Raw genomic sequence first — 16184 nt, 5'->3', positions numbered from 1 at the left:
TTGAAACTCCTATCATGCCCTTTGTTGATTGAATTGTTTAAAAAATATAAATGATATTACAAGGCTAAAATAGTAAATAAACAAGATCAGTATTTTCTTTCAAGAAATTACAAACAAAAAATGAGGGGAAAAAAACTCACGTTTGTAACCATCAGTGGTAATTTTTTTTTTTTTTTTTATCGGATAGTTAGTTGTTAGTAACTCACACACTCATGCAGTGGTATCCCAGCGCCAGGACTCTTGCACAGACATTGCGGCGAAAACCAGGCTAATCCACTGCACCGCAGACGCATGAACCCAATGGATCCCTCAAATCTGCTGGCCACAGGATGGAGTTGGGATTCGAACGCTAGACCTGGGGGTTCCAGACTAGGTCGTTCGACCAACACACCACACCATGTGGTTCAGTGGTATTTTGTTGCCTTCAAAAAAAATTTCTTTTTGTTTAATTTCCTTTAAATTTTTAATTTTTAAATTTGTTTTATAAAAGCAAATTGGCAAGCACGAAATGCATGCCAAGAGGTTAGTAAATATAATACAAACTCAATTATGTCTATTTTTTCAGAAAAGACCATTTTGGGTCTTTGTTCTGCGGCCTCTGAGCTCTGAAGCATGTTTATCTTCTTGCATATTCATCAACTGTACTTTCTGCGAGTGGAACAATTCCTAGGATAATAAGTCTAATTTTGTTGTATCTTTGAGTAACTTTTCAAAAGATCCATCAATTCTAAAATTGGAAGTTGCCAAGCATTCCCTCCAATGCAACCGCCGGAAGAGTCGCCGTGAAATCGGCCACCTCCATTTTCCTTTCCTTGCTCATAGCTCCATTGTTCGTCGTCGGGAGACCGAGCTCGTCCTCCAAAGCCTCCAGTAAGTAATTGAATCTCACAAATTCAATTTGGGTTCTTGGAAATTGAAATTTATAATCCTATTGATTGATTAAATTCATGAATTTTGGAATCAGGAAGTGAAACTTATTAATGAAAACCCAACCAATCGCAGTTGAAGTTGGACAAAGCTTCTCAAATTTATCTTTATTAATTTCTCCCATCATGGACGAATCTGGATAGACACCTGAAACTTGCCCAGGTTTCGCGTCCTTGATCAAGGTTTCATGTCTACCAACCGTATTCAAGACATGTTGTTTATTTGGATGATTGATTGGAAGTAGGATAACATTTTTGGCCAAACAAATTGGGATAATTAGACTTTCAATTGTATTAAGGAAGAGTCACGCATGGAGACATGGAGGAAGAGCCTATGAAGAAGGAAGAAAACCCAAAAATGTCTTTTCACTTAGTGGGATTCCAAGTTATTTTAAGAAGATGACAGGTGTCAAAATAGGATAGGGACTTCACACCAAGTCATGTTGCCACGTGGTTTTACTGTAGCACTCAAAAATTTCTCGTTTGTGCAGGAAAACGGCGTCCTGTCAATTACTTCCACTCCAACAATCCAGTTTTGAAGTTCTTTAATGGTCGGTGTGGCCACTGTATAATCATGGCCACTATATAAAGTTAAGGATAAGGGAGAGAGAGAACAGATCAATCGTGATTGAGATATTCTTTTGAAACAAATCTTGTGTCCTGAAATTGAAGGCACGTAAAACTAAAAATCTATGGAAGTAATTTTTGCCAAGCACTGATCAGAAAGTTTAAAAGTGGGATTCAAAAGTAATAGCTAGTTGAATTTTGCATGCAATGTTTCACTTTGTCAAAAAACACGATTAGAATGACATATGAAGAAGGCAACGAAAGTGATATGCATGATTTCAGGATTCAAATATATAGCATTTCTGTAACATTTGTGATCAAAATTTTGATTTGGTTCTCGGGTTTCTATTTTCTTTACTGAAAATTTGGTTCCAAGATTGCGTTCTCTAATTTAGAAATGAGCCAAATAATGAAATATTGGAGAAAACTAAAGAAGAGTATATATATTAGCTATGTCATTATAACCCAATTTATATGTGTCATAGTTAAGAAAGATATTTAGATATTTGTAAAAAGAAAATGATTCTTACTAGGGATGTATTTATTTTTTCATGCAGTAGAACTACATGAGTACGTTTTTATACATTATACAATAGTATATACAAACATAAGCACGTCCATATACTTCATTCATATCAAGTTTAGAATTCTAAAAGTTGCTAATGATAAGTCATTTACAAAAGTTGGAATTTAAAGCCGTTGTTATTGGATCGTAGAAATCTCTTTCTTTTGTAAATGTAACTCTATCGAAGTATCCAAGCCAATTCATGCGATCTTCTTTTCTTAAATTTTTTTGTCCTAAAACTTTGTAGTCAAATTTCAACATTAACCTGAAGAATTGATTTAAAAGCTAATTGGATTGTTTTACAACTAATCAAATTAATTATGCAGAAAGTTATCTTCCCTTCTCAAGTGATATTATTTATACCGCTTTACACCTTTAACACCAGTTATTGATCTCAAACTTGTATGAACAAACCACACTCATTCCTCGACAAAAAAAAAAAACCACACTCATTCAAGGATACAATAATTTCTTCAACATTAGTACATTGGTTTATTAAGCGATTATATCATAGCAATGGATATAGCTAATCTAATCTCCCAAGAGGTCCAAACCACTTCGAATGAAAAGATGATTGGTATGATAGCAAGACCAAAACCAGCGCTACCAATATGGCAACACCCCACGGCGAGCCACCACCGGCTTGGTTGACCAACTCGTGCTGTGGGTGCCGGCGCCGGAAGTTGAACCATCCACCGGAGGAAATCGAAGAACATGATGCTACCAAAAATATTAAGAAAACAGGCAGCAACATTAACAATATCTGGAAGTTAACGGCGGTCTGTTGCATTTGGGATTTGTACTCGGTGTATTGAGAAAGCCATAGCAATAAAATTACAATGGCAAAGATGGTGAGTAAATGTAAAGGTGGTGCAGAAATGGAGGTGAGGGTCTGGCCAGTCCACCCTTGCTTCCATTCTGGACCCCTTCTTTTAGGGTAGAACCACTCCATTCCTTCTCCTCTTCACTCTAATCGATCTCCTTGTCATTGCAGGGTTTTATATATAAGAGTTAAGAGGTATAGCACTGAATCACTGATGGGTTTGGCTTGCCATTGACAAAAGGTTGGCTTTGGCATATATGCTTTGAGTGTAGCCTTTGCCCGACAAACTTTTACTTTGAACTAATGCTCTATCATCACGTCATAGATACCAAATTAGTTTTCTATATGAAGGAATGAAGGATGAGTACATGAAACATTTGAGTTCATGCGAAGCTAGTATATAAAATATGGAGAGGTAAGCTAGGAAAAGATTCTAGTTTCTACATCTTTTCTATTATCATCCACCGTGTATTTCTAGGAACAAATTGACCTTTTAAATTAGTATTAATTAAGTGAATATGGTTAATTGGTTATGGTTAACAAGCATATGACACTGCATCAGAGCCACCCAAGAGTGATCAGGTCGGGCAGCCACAATGGAGAGACAATCGAGATCGTCCTTGAATCCTTTGCACATCGTGAATCCCTAGGACGGGATGCCATTAGTGGCCAAGGTTGGGGTGATCGATTGGAGCCAAAATTCTAGTCGCGGTGGACAGCGGTGGATAGGAGTACAGAGAGAGTAGCGCTCTCATCCTAGGGTTGGATATGTAATACGTATGTTGAAAGTTCTTGCGATTCTTCGTGCCCTTTTACTTACTTGGAATGGGAAGGAATGATTACGGGGTAAAAATACTTCTGTGTTTACTAACACATAAAGGAATCAGAATGATTCTATGTAAAAGTATTCATGCGTTTACTAACACATGAAGAAATCAGAATGGGTGTAGGTCCCACTTCTATCAGAAATCAATTCCTGAATACTCAGGAATTTGATTACGAATAGAAGAGATGGATTGAGGAATCAAATCACCGGAATCAATACCGATTCATTTCTTCTCCCATTCCACTTGTCTCTGATTCATAATTATTTTTCACTCCAAATAAGTAAACGTGTCATTAATTCCTTACAACCCTTATTTGTATTCAAAGCACTTGGTAATTGTGTCCTCTTAGAAAATCACTTTTCAATTTTAGGATTTAGAGATTTCAGAAACAATTCCAAACAAGCCTTTAATTTCAAGAACATCCCTCTACTCTCAGTTTTAACGTGGCGCTGACATAAGATCCACATTAGCAAATTAACAGCCTCATTCGATGGTAGACTCAATACTAGACCGGTAGACTTATTAGATGAAAAATATAAATAGCAAATAAGGGACGTTCCAAATGAAATTAAAAAAAAAAAAAAAACAATTTCACCCTTAAAATTCAAAATAATAAACTAGAATTTAGTCCTCCATGATGTCTTATCCAACATGATCAAAAATTCAAAATGGATAGCTAAAAGTTAGCTAGCCATTTTCCAAAGCGTTTACTTATTTATTTTCCAGTATTATCAAAAACAGCAGTTAAAAAGATAGGAGCCACTTTGTGATCTTAAAGTGAATGGATGAAGCAGAATCCTCATATTCAGATATGGCAAAACATGATATATGGTCTATATAGACCATTGATGGAGGATTTCATAATGAGAGACCCTTCTGAAACAACTTGTATTTCTCTAGTGTCCACAGACGAGAAGTGGCCCATGGAAAATGGATAGAAGATATTTCCTATCTTTATGGAGGGAGGAAAAACTTCAAAAAATGACAAAAGAAAAAATCCGTACAATATAGATTGGCTCGTACATTTCTTACAAGATGCTTCAAACTCCAAGTAGCTTTGCATTGCCCTTTATTTGATCCTGTAGCCAAAACCGTCATAATCAAGCAGCAACTTTCTTGGATGTTACAGCATTAACAATGGTAGCAAATTCAGGACCCTAAGTGAAAGAAAATTCAATTGGTCAGCATTTAAAAATTAAAAACAATAAAAATGTTCTGAACCACATACTAATTTCAGCCTTTTATCTTTGAAATTTCATAGTCAAAAGTTGCAAGGAGCATACCTTCAAGGAAGCACCACCAACTAGAAACCCATCAATATCTTCCTCCTTTGCAAGCTCAGCAGAATTGCCTCCGTTTACAGATCCTGAAATTTATGACAATTGTGTTACAATAATAACAAGCAGCTTTTAAATGTCAGTGAGAGCCAAGACAAGAATATTTCAATCAGATGGGCAGAGTCGTTACTGTTGAGCACTAGTTCCACATTGGTAGTACCAAAAGTATAAGCTTTTAGGCTGTCTATCCATTAATTATGTTTAAACAACACAAGTATTGATTGTTGTAAAATGGAGAAAGCCAAACTCAATTTTGATAGGTATGACACGGTCCAGGTTGAATGTTTCTAAAGTTCTTTACATCTTCCAGTTGTTTCCCATATTTAGTGCCAACAAAGCCAAGTCACGCACCAAACTGACACATTGTACACTACCTATCTTCAACTACTTTGAAAACATATATATGTGCTCTCTATTGCTCAATCAGAGGTGAAATTTGTAAGAAATGGATCACCATTAAACAAAAGTTGCAGAAAGTAGCTACCTCCATAAATAATTCTGGTTTTAGATGCAACTTCTGCTGACACATTCTTTTTGAGCCAATCACGAACTGCTACATGTACTTCCTGAGCTTGTTGTGGACTGGCCACCTTACCAGTTCCAATGGCCCATACAGGCTCGTAAGCAACGACTATATTTTCCCAACTAGGTACAGCATCTGCACATAATATGCTGAACTCAGTGTGATAGAACTAAAAGTGACGCATCTTGAAACACGACTTGAAACTCGGCTGCACAATCCTGAAAGGAGAAAAAGAAAAACATGGTGAAGTTACCTGCAAAAGCCTTCAGTTGCTGGAAACAGATGTCAAAAGTTTTCCCGGCTTCCCTTTCTTCTAACTTCTCACCAATGCAAGCAATTACTCCCAGACCCTCGTTCAAGGCATAGGCAGCTTTCTTTCCTATAAACTGTGGTAAACAAAACTTCAGTCAATTTTGAACACTGGTCATAGATGGGATGTAATCCAATTGTTTACTCTAAGAAGCCTCCATAAAAGAATATCTAAATAAAATAAAAATAAAGAAACATTTGAATCATTCACCTGATCATCTTCACCAATTACATGTCTCCGTTCCGAGTGCCCAAGAATAACCCATTTGCAGCCAATGTCCTTCAATTGTTCCACACTACAAAATAAAAATGGTAACAATTTCAGTAATATAATAACAAAGTGCCAGTCTGCTAATGCATATTATTGGACATATATATCAACTCTGGGCCTCTATACACTAATATTATAAGATCTTTGGAATTTAAGAAGACCAGTCGGGTTCCATGCAGTAAAATGACAAGACAGCCTTTGGAAATTTATGCAAACTCCCAGGAACTGTAGTTAAGTTCAATTATATATTTCTGAGAGTTATCTGAAGGTGATAGAGCTGTTTCATAGATAGAACTAAGAAATCAGCGAGGTTTCAGATAGGCACGTACTGAGAAAGCCCCAACCAACAGAACAAGAACAAATTCTTTTAACAGCAAAAGAAAGCATATGTGTGAAGAACAGACTAATCTGGATCATAACCAAGGCAAACTAACCTGATTTCCCCAGTGAAAGCCCCACCCTTTCCAACCCAAGAATTTTGACCAGATATCTCAATACGATCTGTTAGAGAGCTCTTCACCTGATCCAAGTAAAGAAATGGTGGTGCTACAACAACATCTGTACATTTTACAGGAAAATCAACAGTTAGAAACATTCTACCACTTCTATAAAGTTTTGATACAAACAGATGATGTATATATACCGTACAAGTGACACATTCAATACAGACGACTACATAAGACTTGCCATCCATTTTGAACAGTAAACAAAGTTCATTTATATAAATATTGTACAAATATACAAAGTGTCTTACTCCATTACAATTTATCACTCATTTACAAGTACAATGCTATAACTGCTATTTATGAAAATTGAATCAGGTTTATATTAAAGTTCAAACATATAATCTCACCAACATCAGGTTCCAATTTTGCGCTGTTTAAGTCTGACACTAGCTTGCTGATTGAGTCTTTTGTGCCATTCTAGATGAATCAGCAGGGACAAAAGGATCGGAACAAATGAAACCATATTAAAAGGGTTCAATACAAGTTACAAATTCTGCAAAATGAATAAGAAAAATGCACATAAAAAATGCATGATAACTTGAACCAAAATCAAGAGAGCACCATGGTAAAGGTGTGTCACAAGGTGGGAATACGTCCTAAATATAAACATATACGTAATAATTTTTTCTGTAAATGCAACAAATTGACTACTGCTGACTCTCTCAGCAATTAGGAAACAAATAATTACCTACACTAGGCATGGAAATCATTTCATTTCATAAGGTCAGGTTCTCACAGTGTGTTTCTTTAAACGAGACTGTTATCGACTATGTTTTGAAATATCTACTTGTTCAGTACGTACCATTAAAATTCCACTAAATTAATTACCAAGGCGAAAAAATCACAGAACGTAAACTTGCTTTTGTGAAACCAAATCAGGCAGCTTTTATACTAAACAAAAAAAAATTAATCAAAAAAATGGAATATTTTTGAAAGATACTATTCTGAGTATCTAAAACAGAAAATGTAAAGCCAATCATATATATCATAAATCAAACGCTAAAGCACAAAAATTATGAGCAGATAAAACAACTACATACTATAGGTAATGCAGACAGAGAGACATTGTTGCATAAAAAAAAATTAAAAAAAAAAAAAAAAAACTTACACACTTCCAGTTTCCACCAACAAAGAACTGCAAAACAAACACAAGAATATCAATCAGATTAGAAAATCCAGCATTTGAAGAATCCGCAACTTCATTTCAAGATCTGTTGTTTCTTTTTTTCGAAAATCGATCTCGAAAACAGCACAAGAGCAAAAAGAGGAGTGAAATAAGGGAACCTTTCCGGTGCCGGCCATGGCGACGACGGCTCTGGAGGCCTTGCGGGAGGAGGAGAGGCTGAGGTGGGAGTGGAGGTGTTGGAAGAGGGACCGAGGGGAGTGGGAATGGTCGAGTTTGGGGCACGATCGTCGGAGGCCGGAGTAGGACTGGGAGAGAGATTTAGGGCCGGAGAGTTGGGAGGCGAGAGATGTGGAGGCCACCGCCATTTCTGGAATTCTCAGAGAGAGTGAGAGAGTGAGTCGGAGGTTGAGGGGTAAAAGAGAGAAGCTATTTTTTTTTGGTTCTTTGTATTTGTGGTGGTGGGTTGGATTTTGTGGTTGTTAGGATAGGAGGGACTGGCGGGTCACGCGGTTGTTTTAGGACGTGGAATGCACGCGATTAGAACGTCTTTTAGACTTTTACTATTTTACCAACCAGCCTTCTTTGTTTTCTCAGGCCAAATGGAAAACAGTGTAGCAACTACTAGCTGTTAGGTACCCGCCAAGGCGCCAACGGTCGCTTTGCTGTATTTGTAGACAGGAAAAATTAGAACCTTATTCATAAAAGGGGATGTTAAAAGGAGTTCGTCTTAATGCATGTACCGATAGATCCAGTAGTCTAGTTTGGTATCAAACTAGACTAACTCGATGCAGAGATAGATTAATTTGATATCAAGTCAAACTAATGTACTTATGCATAGAGTCAGCCTACCTCAGTATAAAATGTAGTCTATTTGATATATTGGTACACGACTTTGGTAATGGTTAGATTTGTAAGCATCTATTCTTGGGTATTAATGAGAGATGACTAAACGATAGTCAAATTCATTCATGAATGATGGATGAAGCTATCACAATTGATGAGGCGAAAGGTGGACATGGTCTTCCTGACCCGTTTAAAACTAATAAGCTTTTAGAGGTTCTTGCAGCTAATGATGCAGTAAGGTACCAAAAATGTTTGGTAGCATTTTTCGTGTACGTTTGGAATGTCAAAAACTAAAGGAAAAGAATGTGTTGTATATATCTATCTACTACTTCCCTGGCTAGCCATTCAAAGTTTGAAACCATTATAATATGTCAATTTAGCTCTTAACTAGACAATGATGAAGTCATTGTTGAACAACCCATTATGTGACGCAGATCTGTTGAAGGATCGGTACAAACCAAGAAGCACGGTTAAGGCAGTTGAGATACTGAGGTCATGTCTAGCCCCTTTTTTTGTTGGTCATTCCAAACTGACGAAAAAGCATATTCACTTTGGGTAAATTCCCATATTTTTGCATTGCATCATCATGATCATTTTATTCATATTCTGCTTCTTGAGTTGGTCAGCGCTTGGGAGTCGTTGCATAGCATCGCCAAGACATCCAAACCGTTGCCAATCTTGCTGCCAAAATGTCCCGCGGCCTTATAGAGTTAGTCTAAAATTAATGTATCAATTCATTAATGTACTCAAGAAGAAGACTTAGGAGAGCTCGATCAAAAAGATTTAATATTGCTGGATTTACATGAATAAATACATATGAGAGCCCTATAAACATCCGCGTCTTACCATCTTCAATGCTTACGTGTTTGAAATGAGAATGAGTAGAAAAATGGAATGAAAATGAATTAAAGTGGAAGAAAAAATATAAATTATACTTTCCTCTTGAAGTATTGCTTGATGAATTAGAATTGAAATCAAAATCAATTTGATGAGTACGAAGTGGTTGTACAAAATAAGTTCTTATTCACAATATACTGTGACACTCTTACGTTGAATGAAAAAAAAAATGAGAATTAACTCTTGAATGTACGAAGATTCTATTACCTAACCCCCCACGGCCTCACCACATAATTGAATTCACGAAGGAAGAAAATGAACAACTTACTTTTTAAAATGAGAGTCATTTGCATTTCGATTATATTTATATTAATAAATACAAAATAATAAGTCATAAATATGAATAAATTCTATATTACATACTCATTTTAAATAAATAAACGCGTCATGAGCCCCTAGGGTTGAATCTTAGAAGAAATGACAATGATACCGATATAAAGGTCTTCCACTGTATCCAAAAAAATATAAAGGTCTTGTGTACACCATTCACTCTTTAAGTCTTGGATATATATCAAACAATTTATAATTTTTTTTTCTTTTTTCTTCCTTCTTCTGAATCTTCTCAAGCATTTGGATAGAACATTTATAACTCCATCACATAAGCATTTATACCTCTGAGTCTTTCACGAGAGACTCTGGAATTTGGGGACAGGATAAGCTCTCCATCCCATTCACTAGTCCCTTTCACCATTTATAAGTCCTTCATATGCACTTACAACGTCTACCAGCCATCACAGATGGCATTTTCTTGACCTCACTCTGAAACATTAATATGGCAGCATAGCTGAACATGACCCTTTTAACCACCACAGATGCTAAAATGGCTTGGCTTTCTATGCCAAATGATGTCACAGGCTCAATTTGCTCTCACAGTCTCACCGACTCATAGAGTCTCAATTTCCAACCCTTCATAAATTACAGAGAAACTGTTACCTAATTCATTTTCTGTTTCACTAAGAGTTCTACTTCTACAAGAGGTAGAAGCGAGTCTTGGAGAAACCAAGAACAGGATGGAGGCAGCTTTATTGAAGTTTCGGTACAAACCAAGACGCACAGATAAAAAAACAGTTGAGAAATTGAGGTCAACTTAGCTGCTTATATTCACCTTTCACTGAGCACCATCTGGTCAACTTTTGATGTATACCCTAAGACCTTCTATTTTATAACCATATAAGTGATTGCAACCAAAAGAAGTTAAAGAAAAATGAACAGGAGGAGGAACAATGAACAAAACCAAACATCCATTCAGAATAAATTATAGGAACTCTTACAAATATTCCTGATACTTCTTTTCTTGATAAAAACCGATGATGAGGAAGAGAGATGTCTACCTACAACTAGGGATACAAACCCTCACAATATTCTCTAGAATCTAAACAATTAATTACTCTTTCATCATCGAGTAAAACCAAACTTTCATTGTAAGTGTGCACTTGACTGCGGGTGTGCACAGGCAACAAGATTGGAGTTCTATTAAGCTGCTTGGATTCAGGGACAAATAAAGCCAGCTGATATCTGTCATCATCATCCTCAAGAACTTCCACAAGGAGTTGATTATCCATAGTAAATCCCAAGGGGATACAAGTACCCGAACTCGGAAGAACAATAGTTTGCAATAAGATGAAAGACTGTTCTCGCAGAAGCCATACATATATATGTCCTCCATCATCATCTTCGCATGAACAATAATCCACTTCTAGCAAGCAAATTGAATCCTTGTACACTTCAATATATAAGCCACCATCCACGTTGGCAATAGTCTCTGGCACCCTAAAGTGTTCAAATTCTTCATTACCTGTATCAAATGACAAAATTCTAAATACAGATGCTTCAGCGCTAACTTCCTCAGCTAGCCAATATGATACCCCATTCAAAACTGCACATTTAGCACAGGGTTTCCAATCCCAATCTAACCGCATTACTTCATTCATCTTCCAAGAGTTTGTACTGAAAGTATAAACCTGCACTCCCAAAGCAATCTTCACATCCAGATCACCCTCCTCCACAACATCAAAACACTGCAGCATTACTACCTTGTAGTCCTTGAGCACCGGATGGAACCCAAATGAGAGAACAGTGTCGAAACAGTAATGATCCAAATGATACAATGTCGGTTGTGGAAGAATCCTAAACTTCCTGATCGACGGATTCCATATACATATAGGACTCTGCGTTACCACGTCCGAATCCGAGATACAAAGCAACCCATTACTCGAACCATATATCACACAACGTGATGCAGTCGACAAGGAGCATTTCAACCTCAAGCACTGCTCGAATCTACCTATTGTGGTCCACAAAGGGTGTTCCAACTTCAAGCACCGCTCAAATGTTTCACTAGAATAAAGATTGTACTGGCAAAGATCTGGTTCAACTGTCGAAGGGTCAACTGGGTAATTAGCAATCAGATACCTATTGGAATATCTTGCCATGTTCCTACCAAGATGGTTGCTGATAAAGCTGGAGCTGCGAATCACATCACGCCAGGACTTGGATACACACCTAAACCGAATGAGAGACTTCACCGGTAGTCTAAGCAGGATTTCAATCAAGATTTCTTCAGAAATGAAAACAGGATTGCTCTTCCAGCTTTTGTTTACCATCCTGAATCAAAATATTGTTCAACAAACACCCAAAAAAACCCAATCACTACTTATTACAGGTAATGAGCAATATAGAGGGTATCTAATCGTGTGTGTTAAAACAAAGATTGAATCTTTAGCACAACCCATTAAAACCCATAAATATAGAAGACATATATATATAATATTACAGTAATTATTTTTTCTGAATCAGATACCAAATACGATGACTTAGATCTGGGATTGTAGAGGCAGTAACAGTGGAGTAATGAAAGAAAGCAATAATACCTGAGAATAAGAAGAGGTAGACTGTTGTGGGGTGAAGTGAGAAAGCTCTTAACTTTTGTTTTGAAGAATAAGGCAGAGGAGAAGAGTAGAGAAAGATGAGGCTATAAATCTGGGGGGTGAGATTTGATTTGCGAGTGTCGGAAGAGTGATCTTCTCGGTTTGAGCGAGAGTGACAGTGACTGACTGACTGACTGTGGCGGTTCATGTCTGGGCCTCCGAACTGTTGTTTTGGTTTCTTTTGGGCCTAATCCTTTTTGAACTTCTTATATGATTCTTCTACCTTGAAGAGAAAATTGTGAGTTCCATTGTCTCCTTGTTGTGTTTTTGTTTTTTATGGGTCTGCGATGAGCTTCTTGGTTTACGTTGGTTCTTTCCTACCCTAGCACTGGATTCCTGCCATTAAAGAGTTTGAATAGTCTAGTTTAAATCTTAAGATGTTCAACTGTTTTTAACTAACTCCAATAAGCAACAGCTTAATTAATTATGTAACCTAGTGGGAAAAAAAAAACAGCTTAATTATGTAATTTTTGAAATAAGCTATTTTATTTAATTTACGGAACACAATTTTGCTACTCTACTCAAGTAAATTTAGTGTGGTGATTGGGGCAAATAATATCACTCGAATTTAGTGTGGACCTTTCAGGAGGTGGGAAAAAAAAACATTAAAAGGCCAATAAAAAATAGGGATTTGTCCATTTACCCTATTTCTAGGGTTTTTTTTCCCACTTACCCCATTAAGTTTTTTTTAATTCTCTCTTACCCAAAACACTCTAAGGGGGTCTTCCCTAATACCCCATTAAGTTTTTTTTTTTTTTTTCATTTTTTTAAATACTATTTTACCCTCACCTCTTTGTTACTTAAAGAGAGAGAGAGAGAGAGAGAGAGAGAATGGAAGAGAGAGAAATCATAGGAGACTTCGCCGGAGCCGGTCACCGGTCACCGGCTACCACCTACCGGACTTTTCTAAAAACCTCTATTGCCCCCAATAGACGTCTATTGACCCTCTATTGGGGGGCAATAGACGTATAGTCTATTGCCCCATAATAGACGTCTATTGCCCCCCAATAAACTTTTCGATTATCGAAATGGGAACTAATTTTTCTAAAATTACACAAATAAAACTAAAGAAAAAAAAAATATTACATCAATTCAAAACATAGACACCCCCTAGTACTAGTAAACGTCTATTGGGAGGCAATACACATCTATTGCCCCCGACAAAACTTTTTTCTTCTTCTTTTTTCTTTCCTTTTGGCCCCTATTTTACCAAAAAAGTAAAAAGGAAAAAAAAAAAAAACAAGAGGGTTGCTGCTCAATCATAAAAAAAACAAGTCAAGGTATGGACTATATGGAGGATGAGTAGGCTCCAATCTTCAAAGATTCTCTAATACTAGTTGTTGCAAGTCCATACAATAGATAATTAAAGAAAAAGAAAAAGAAAAGGAGAGAAACAAAACAAAAACAAAAAACAAAAAAGCGCAGCCATCAGAAATCAGCCAAAAAAAAAAATCAAACCAACCGGCGACCCTACCGGCTTTGATTATGGCTGGAGAGTGAGGCAAGTGAGGCCAGCAACTCACCAGCTCCAGAAACTCCCGCTTCTCCTTGCCTCTTTAGTGGTGGCACTCATCTGCTTCATAACCTGGCCGATCTCGGCCTTGACGAGGCTGTCGGAGATTGAGGCGAGAAGCTGAATGACGTCGTTCGAGATTTTACGGGAGCGGGAAATGGCGTTCGATGAGGAGGCGGAGATCCGGTGGGGAGACCACTTCGCCAAAACCGACTTTGCCGGAACACCAGGGCCACGGCTTCTCCGACGACCTCGTTGCTCGCATCCTCGACATCAACCTCGTCGTCGACGACTGGGCTCCATTCTGAAGCTCGAAGGCCCTCGGCAGATCTCTTCTGCGGCATTGACGCCGGTGTGGAAGAGAGAGAGAGAGAGAGAGAGAGAGAGAGAGAGAGAGAGAGAGAGAGAGAGAGAGAGAGAGAGAGAGAGAGAGAGAGAGAGGAGATAGAGTGGCATTAGTTGTAAATCTTTAATTGAATTGAGGGCAAAATGATAATTTTCTGTGAAATTGTGTTTGTGGGAATAAAAAACTATTGTTGGGGTAAGTGGGAAAAGGTTGGCTCATTTTTGGGCTTTTGGTCAAGAACCCTAAAAAATAATATAGTTATATATTGACCAATAAAATCAACTCATAATGGTGCAAATTAAAAGTGAACAGATTCTCTGTTTAAGGTATTTGATTCTTTTTGTTTTAACCAAATCTAAAGATCACATAATTTAATTTCCTGATTTCGTCTTTAATGCATTTGTTTAACCTTTACAAAACAAATGCCATATCCCTCTATAAATATGCTCAATCTCGTTGTCCCATTACATAGTGCATAGAGGAAAAAATATGGGGTTTAGCAAGCTTTTCTTTGGTGTATGCTGCTTAGCAGTAATCATTATATTTCATGTCTCTCAAGCAACAGTAATTAACAATCCCAACCAAGGCTTCATTGATGAACACAACAACAATCCCAACCAAGGCTTCATTGATGAACATAACAAAGCTCGAGCAGAGGTCGGTGTTGGTCCAATCACATGGAACAACACAGTAGCAATGTACGCACAAAAGTATGCCGATTCAAAAATTGAGACCTGCGAAATGGAGCATTCTGGAGGACCCTATGGCGAGAACTTGGCTGAAGGTTATGGTGAAATGACGGGTGCGCAAGCTGTGAAGTTTTGGGTGACAGAGAAGCCTAACTATGACCATGCCTCTAACAAATGTGTTAATGATGAATGTTTGCATTATACACAAGTGGTTTGGCGCGATTCTGTTCATCTTGGTTGTGCTAGGGCCAAGTGTAAAAATGGGTGGGTGTTTGTAATTTGTAACTATGATCCTCCTGGTAACTATATTGGAGAGCGTCCCTATTAGAAAATGTTATATATATTTATTGCCGACCATCTAATTAATTATAATAAAATATGATTTTTTTTAATTATATCAACAACTAGTATTTTGTGAGTCGAACTCATGACTTCCCACTTATAAAAATGAGATGTATGCTATTAGATCAAATAGTACTGGGCTATAAGATATGATTTTATATAATGTTTTACTTTTTTCTTTTACTTTTTTCTTTGATATAGTGTTTGGAGTTATGATTCCTTATGATCAATAATGTTAAATACAATAGCCAATTAAATGAGAAAATGAAGCTAAAACGCGACCAGCAGATTCCAAAGTAGTTTTCTTCCTTTTTCTTGTAAATGATCACTTGCGTCTTTGAGGAACAAATATTTCTCTTCATGTTCAAATTTCTCAAAGATACCAATAATTATGAGGTTTGGCTTTCTATCTTAGCTGCTTTCTTGTAAGAAAAAGATTTATCTAAATTTAAGGGATTTATTGCTTTTCAATATCATGAAGTCTGCTGTCTTTCTGATAGCCTCGGCGTGTTTCAGAGATGAGGAGAAGGGCGATTTCGTTGTGGCCATAACAATGCCATATGGGAGAACGGAACAGTGTGCGGTGACTTTATGTAGATAGATGTGTTTGGACAATAAATCGTGTATCCTTTCCTTGTATTGATCAGAATGATACTCTACTTGTTTGAATTGTTGATCATTGTGAAACAGAAGATTTGCGCAACAATCAATCTTTCCAAAGATGCTTTCAAGTTTATTGCTCATCTAAAAGCTGGGAGAATCCAAATTCAATAATATAAATATGATAAATCAGTGAATTAGTTACATATTTCTCTTTAGTGTCATATATTTGAAGTTCTAGGTACGT

General features: G+C 37.1%; 3 protein-coding genes across 3 annotated transcripts; 1 reads left to right on the top strand and 2 right to left on the bottom strand.

Annotated features, from left to right (window-relative positions):
• Positions 1–4452: 4452 nt before the first annotated feature.
• On the bottom strand, positions 4453–8221 carry LOC112173908 (triosephosphate isomerase, chloroplastic). The gene is made up of 9 exons (XM_024311600.2): positions 7939–8221; positions 7763–7789; positions 7002–7071; positions 6583–6706; positions 6089–6173; positions 5822–5954; positions 5530–5703; positions 4992–5074; positions 4453–4865 (listed from the first exon to the last, which is right to left on the bottom strand). The coding sequence occupies exons 1-9, from the start codon at positions 8143–8145 to the stop codon at positions 4809–4811; spliced, it is 960 nt and encodes a 319-aa protein (XP_024167368.1). The 5' UTR covers positions 8146–8221; the 3' UTR covers positions 4453–4808.
• Positions 8222–10744: 2523 nt separating this feature from the next.
• On the bottom strand, positions 10745–12575 carry LOC112172353 (putative F-box protein At3g16210). Its single transcript, XM_024309653.2, has 2 exons — positions 12391–12575; positions 10745–12124 (listed from the first exon to the last, which is right to left on the bottom strand). The coding sequence occupies exon 2, from the start codon at positions 12121–12123 to the stop codon at positions 10858–10860; it is 1266 nt and encodes a 421-aa protein (XP_024165421.1). The 5' UTR covers position 12124; positions 12391–12575; the 3' UTR covers positions 10745–10857.
• Positions 12576–14795: 2220 nt separating this feature from the next.
• LOC112169514 (pathogenesis-related leaf protein 6) lies at positions 14796–15323 on the top strand. Its single transcript, XM_024306550.1, has one exon. It carries the CDS (start codon positions 14796–14798, stop codon positions 15321–15323), a length of 528 nt encoding a protein of 175 aa, XP_024162318.1.
• Positions 15324–16184: the final 861 nt, after the last annotated feature.

This window comes from Rosa chinensis, chromosome 6 (genome assembly GCF_002994745.2).
Source record: "Rosa chinensis cultivar Old Blush chromosome 6, RchiOBHm-V2, whole genome shotgun sequence".
NCBI classification, from domain to species: Eukaryota; Viridiplantae; Streptophyta; class Magnoliopsida; order Rosales; family Rosaceae; genus Rosa; species Rosa chinensis.
This window is presented reverse-complemented; position numbering and strand designations above follow the sequence as displayed.

Coding starts and splice junctions, on each gene's coding strand:
- LOC112169514 (XM_024306550.1), top strand. CDS start 14,796: ATGGGGTTTAGCAAGCTTTTCTTTGGTGTATGCTGCTTAGCAGTAATC.
- LOC112172353 (XM_024309653.2), bottom strand. CDS start 12,123: ATGGTAAACAAAAGCTGGAAGAGCAATCCTGTTTTCATTTCTGAAGAA.
- LOC112173908 (XM_024311600.2), bottom strand. CDS start 8,145: ATGGCGGTGGCCTCCACATCTCTCGCCTCCCAACTCTCCGGCCCTAAA. Junction 6,707..7,001: donor AAAATTGGAACCTGATGTTG/GTGAGATTATAT, acceptor TAAAATGTACAG/ATGTTGTTGTAGCACCACCA. Junction 5,704..5,821: donor GCAACTGAAGGCTTTTGCAG/GTAACTTCACCA, acceptor TATTATGTGCAG/ATGCTGTACCTAGTTGGGAA.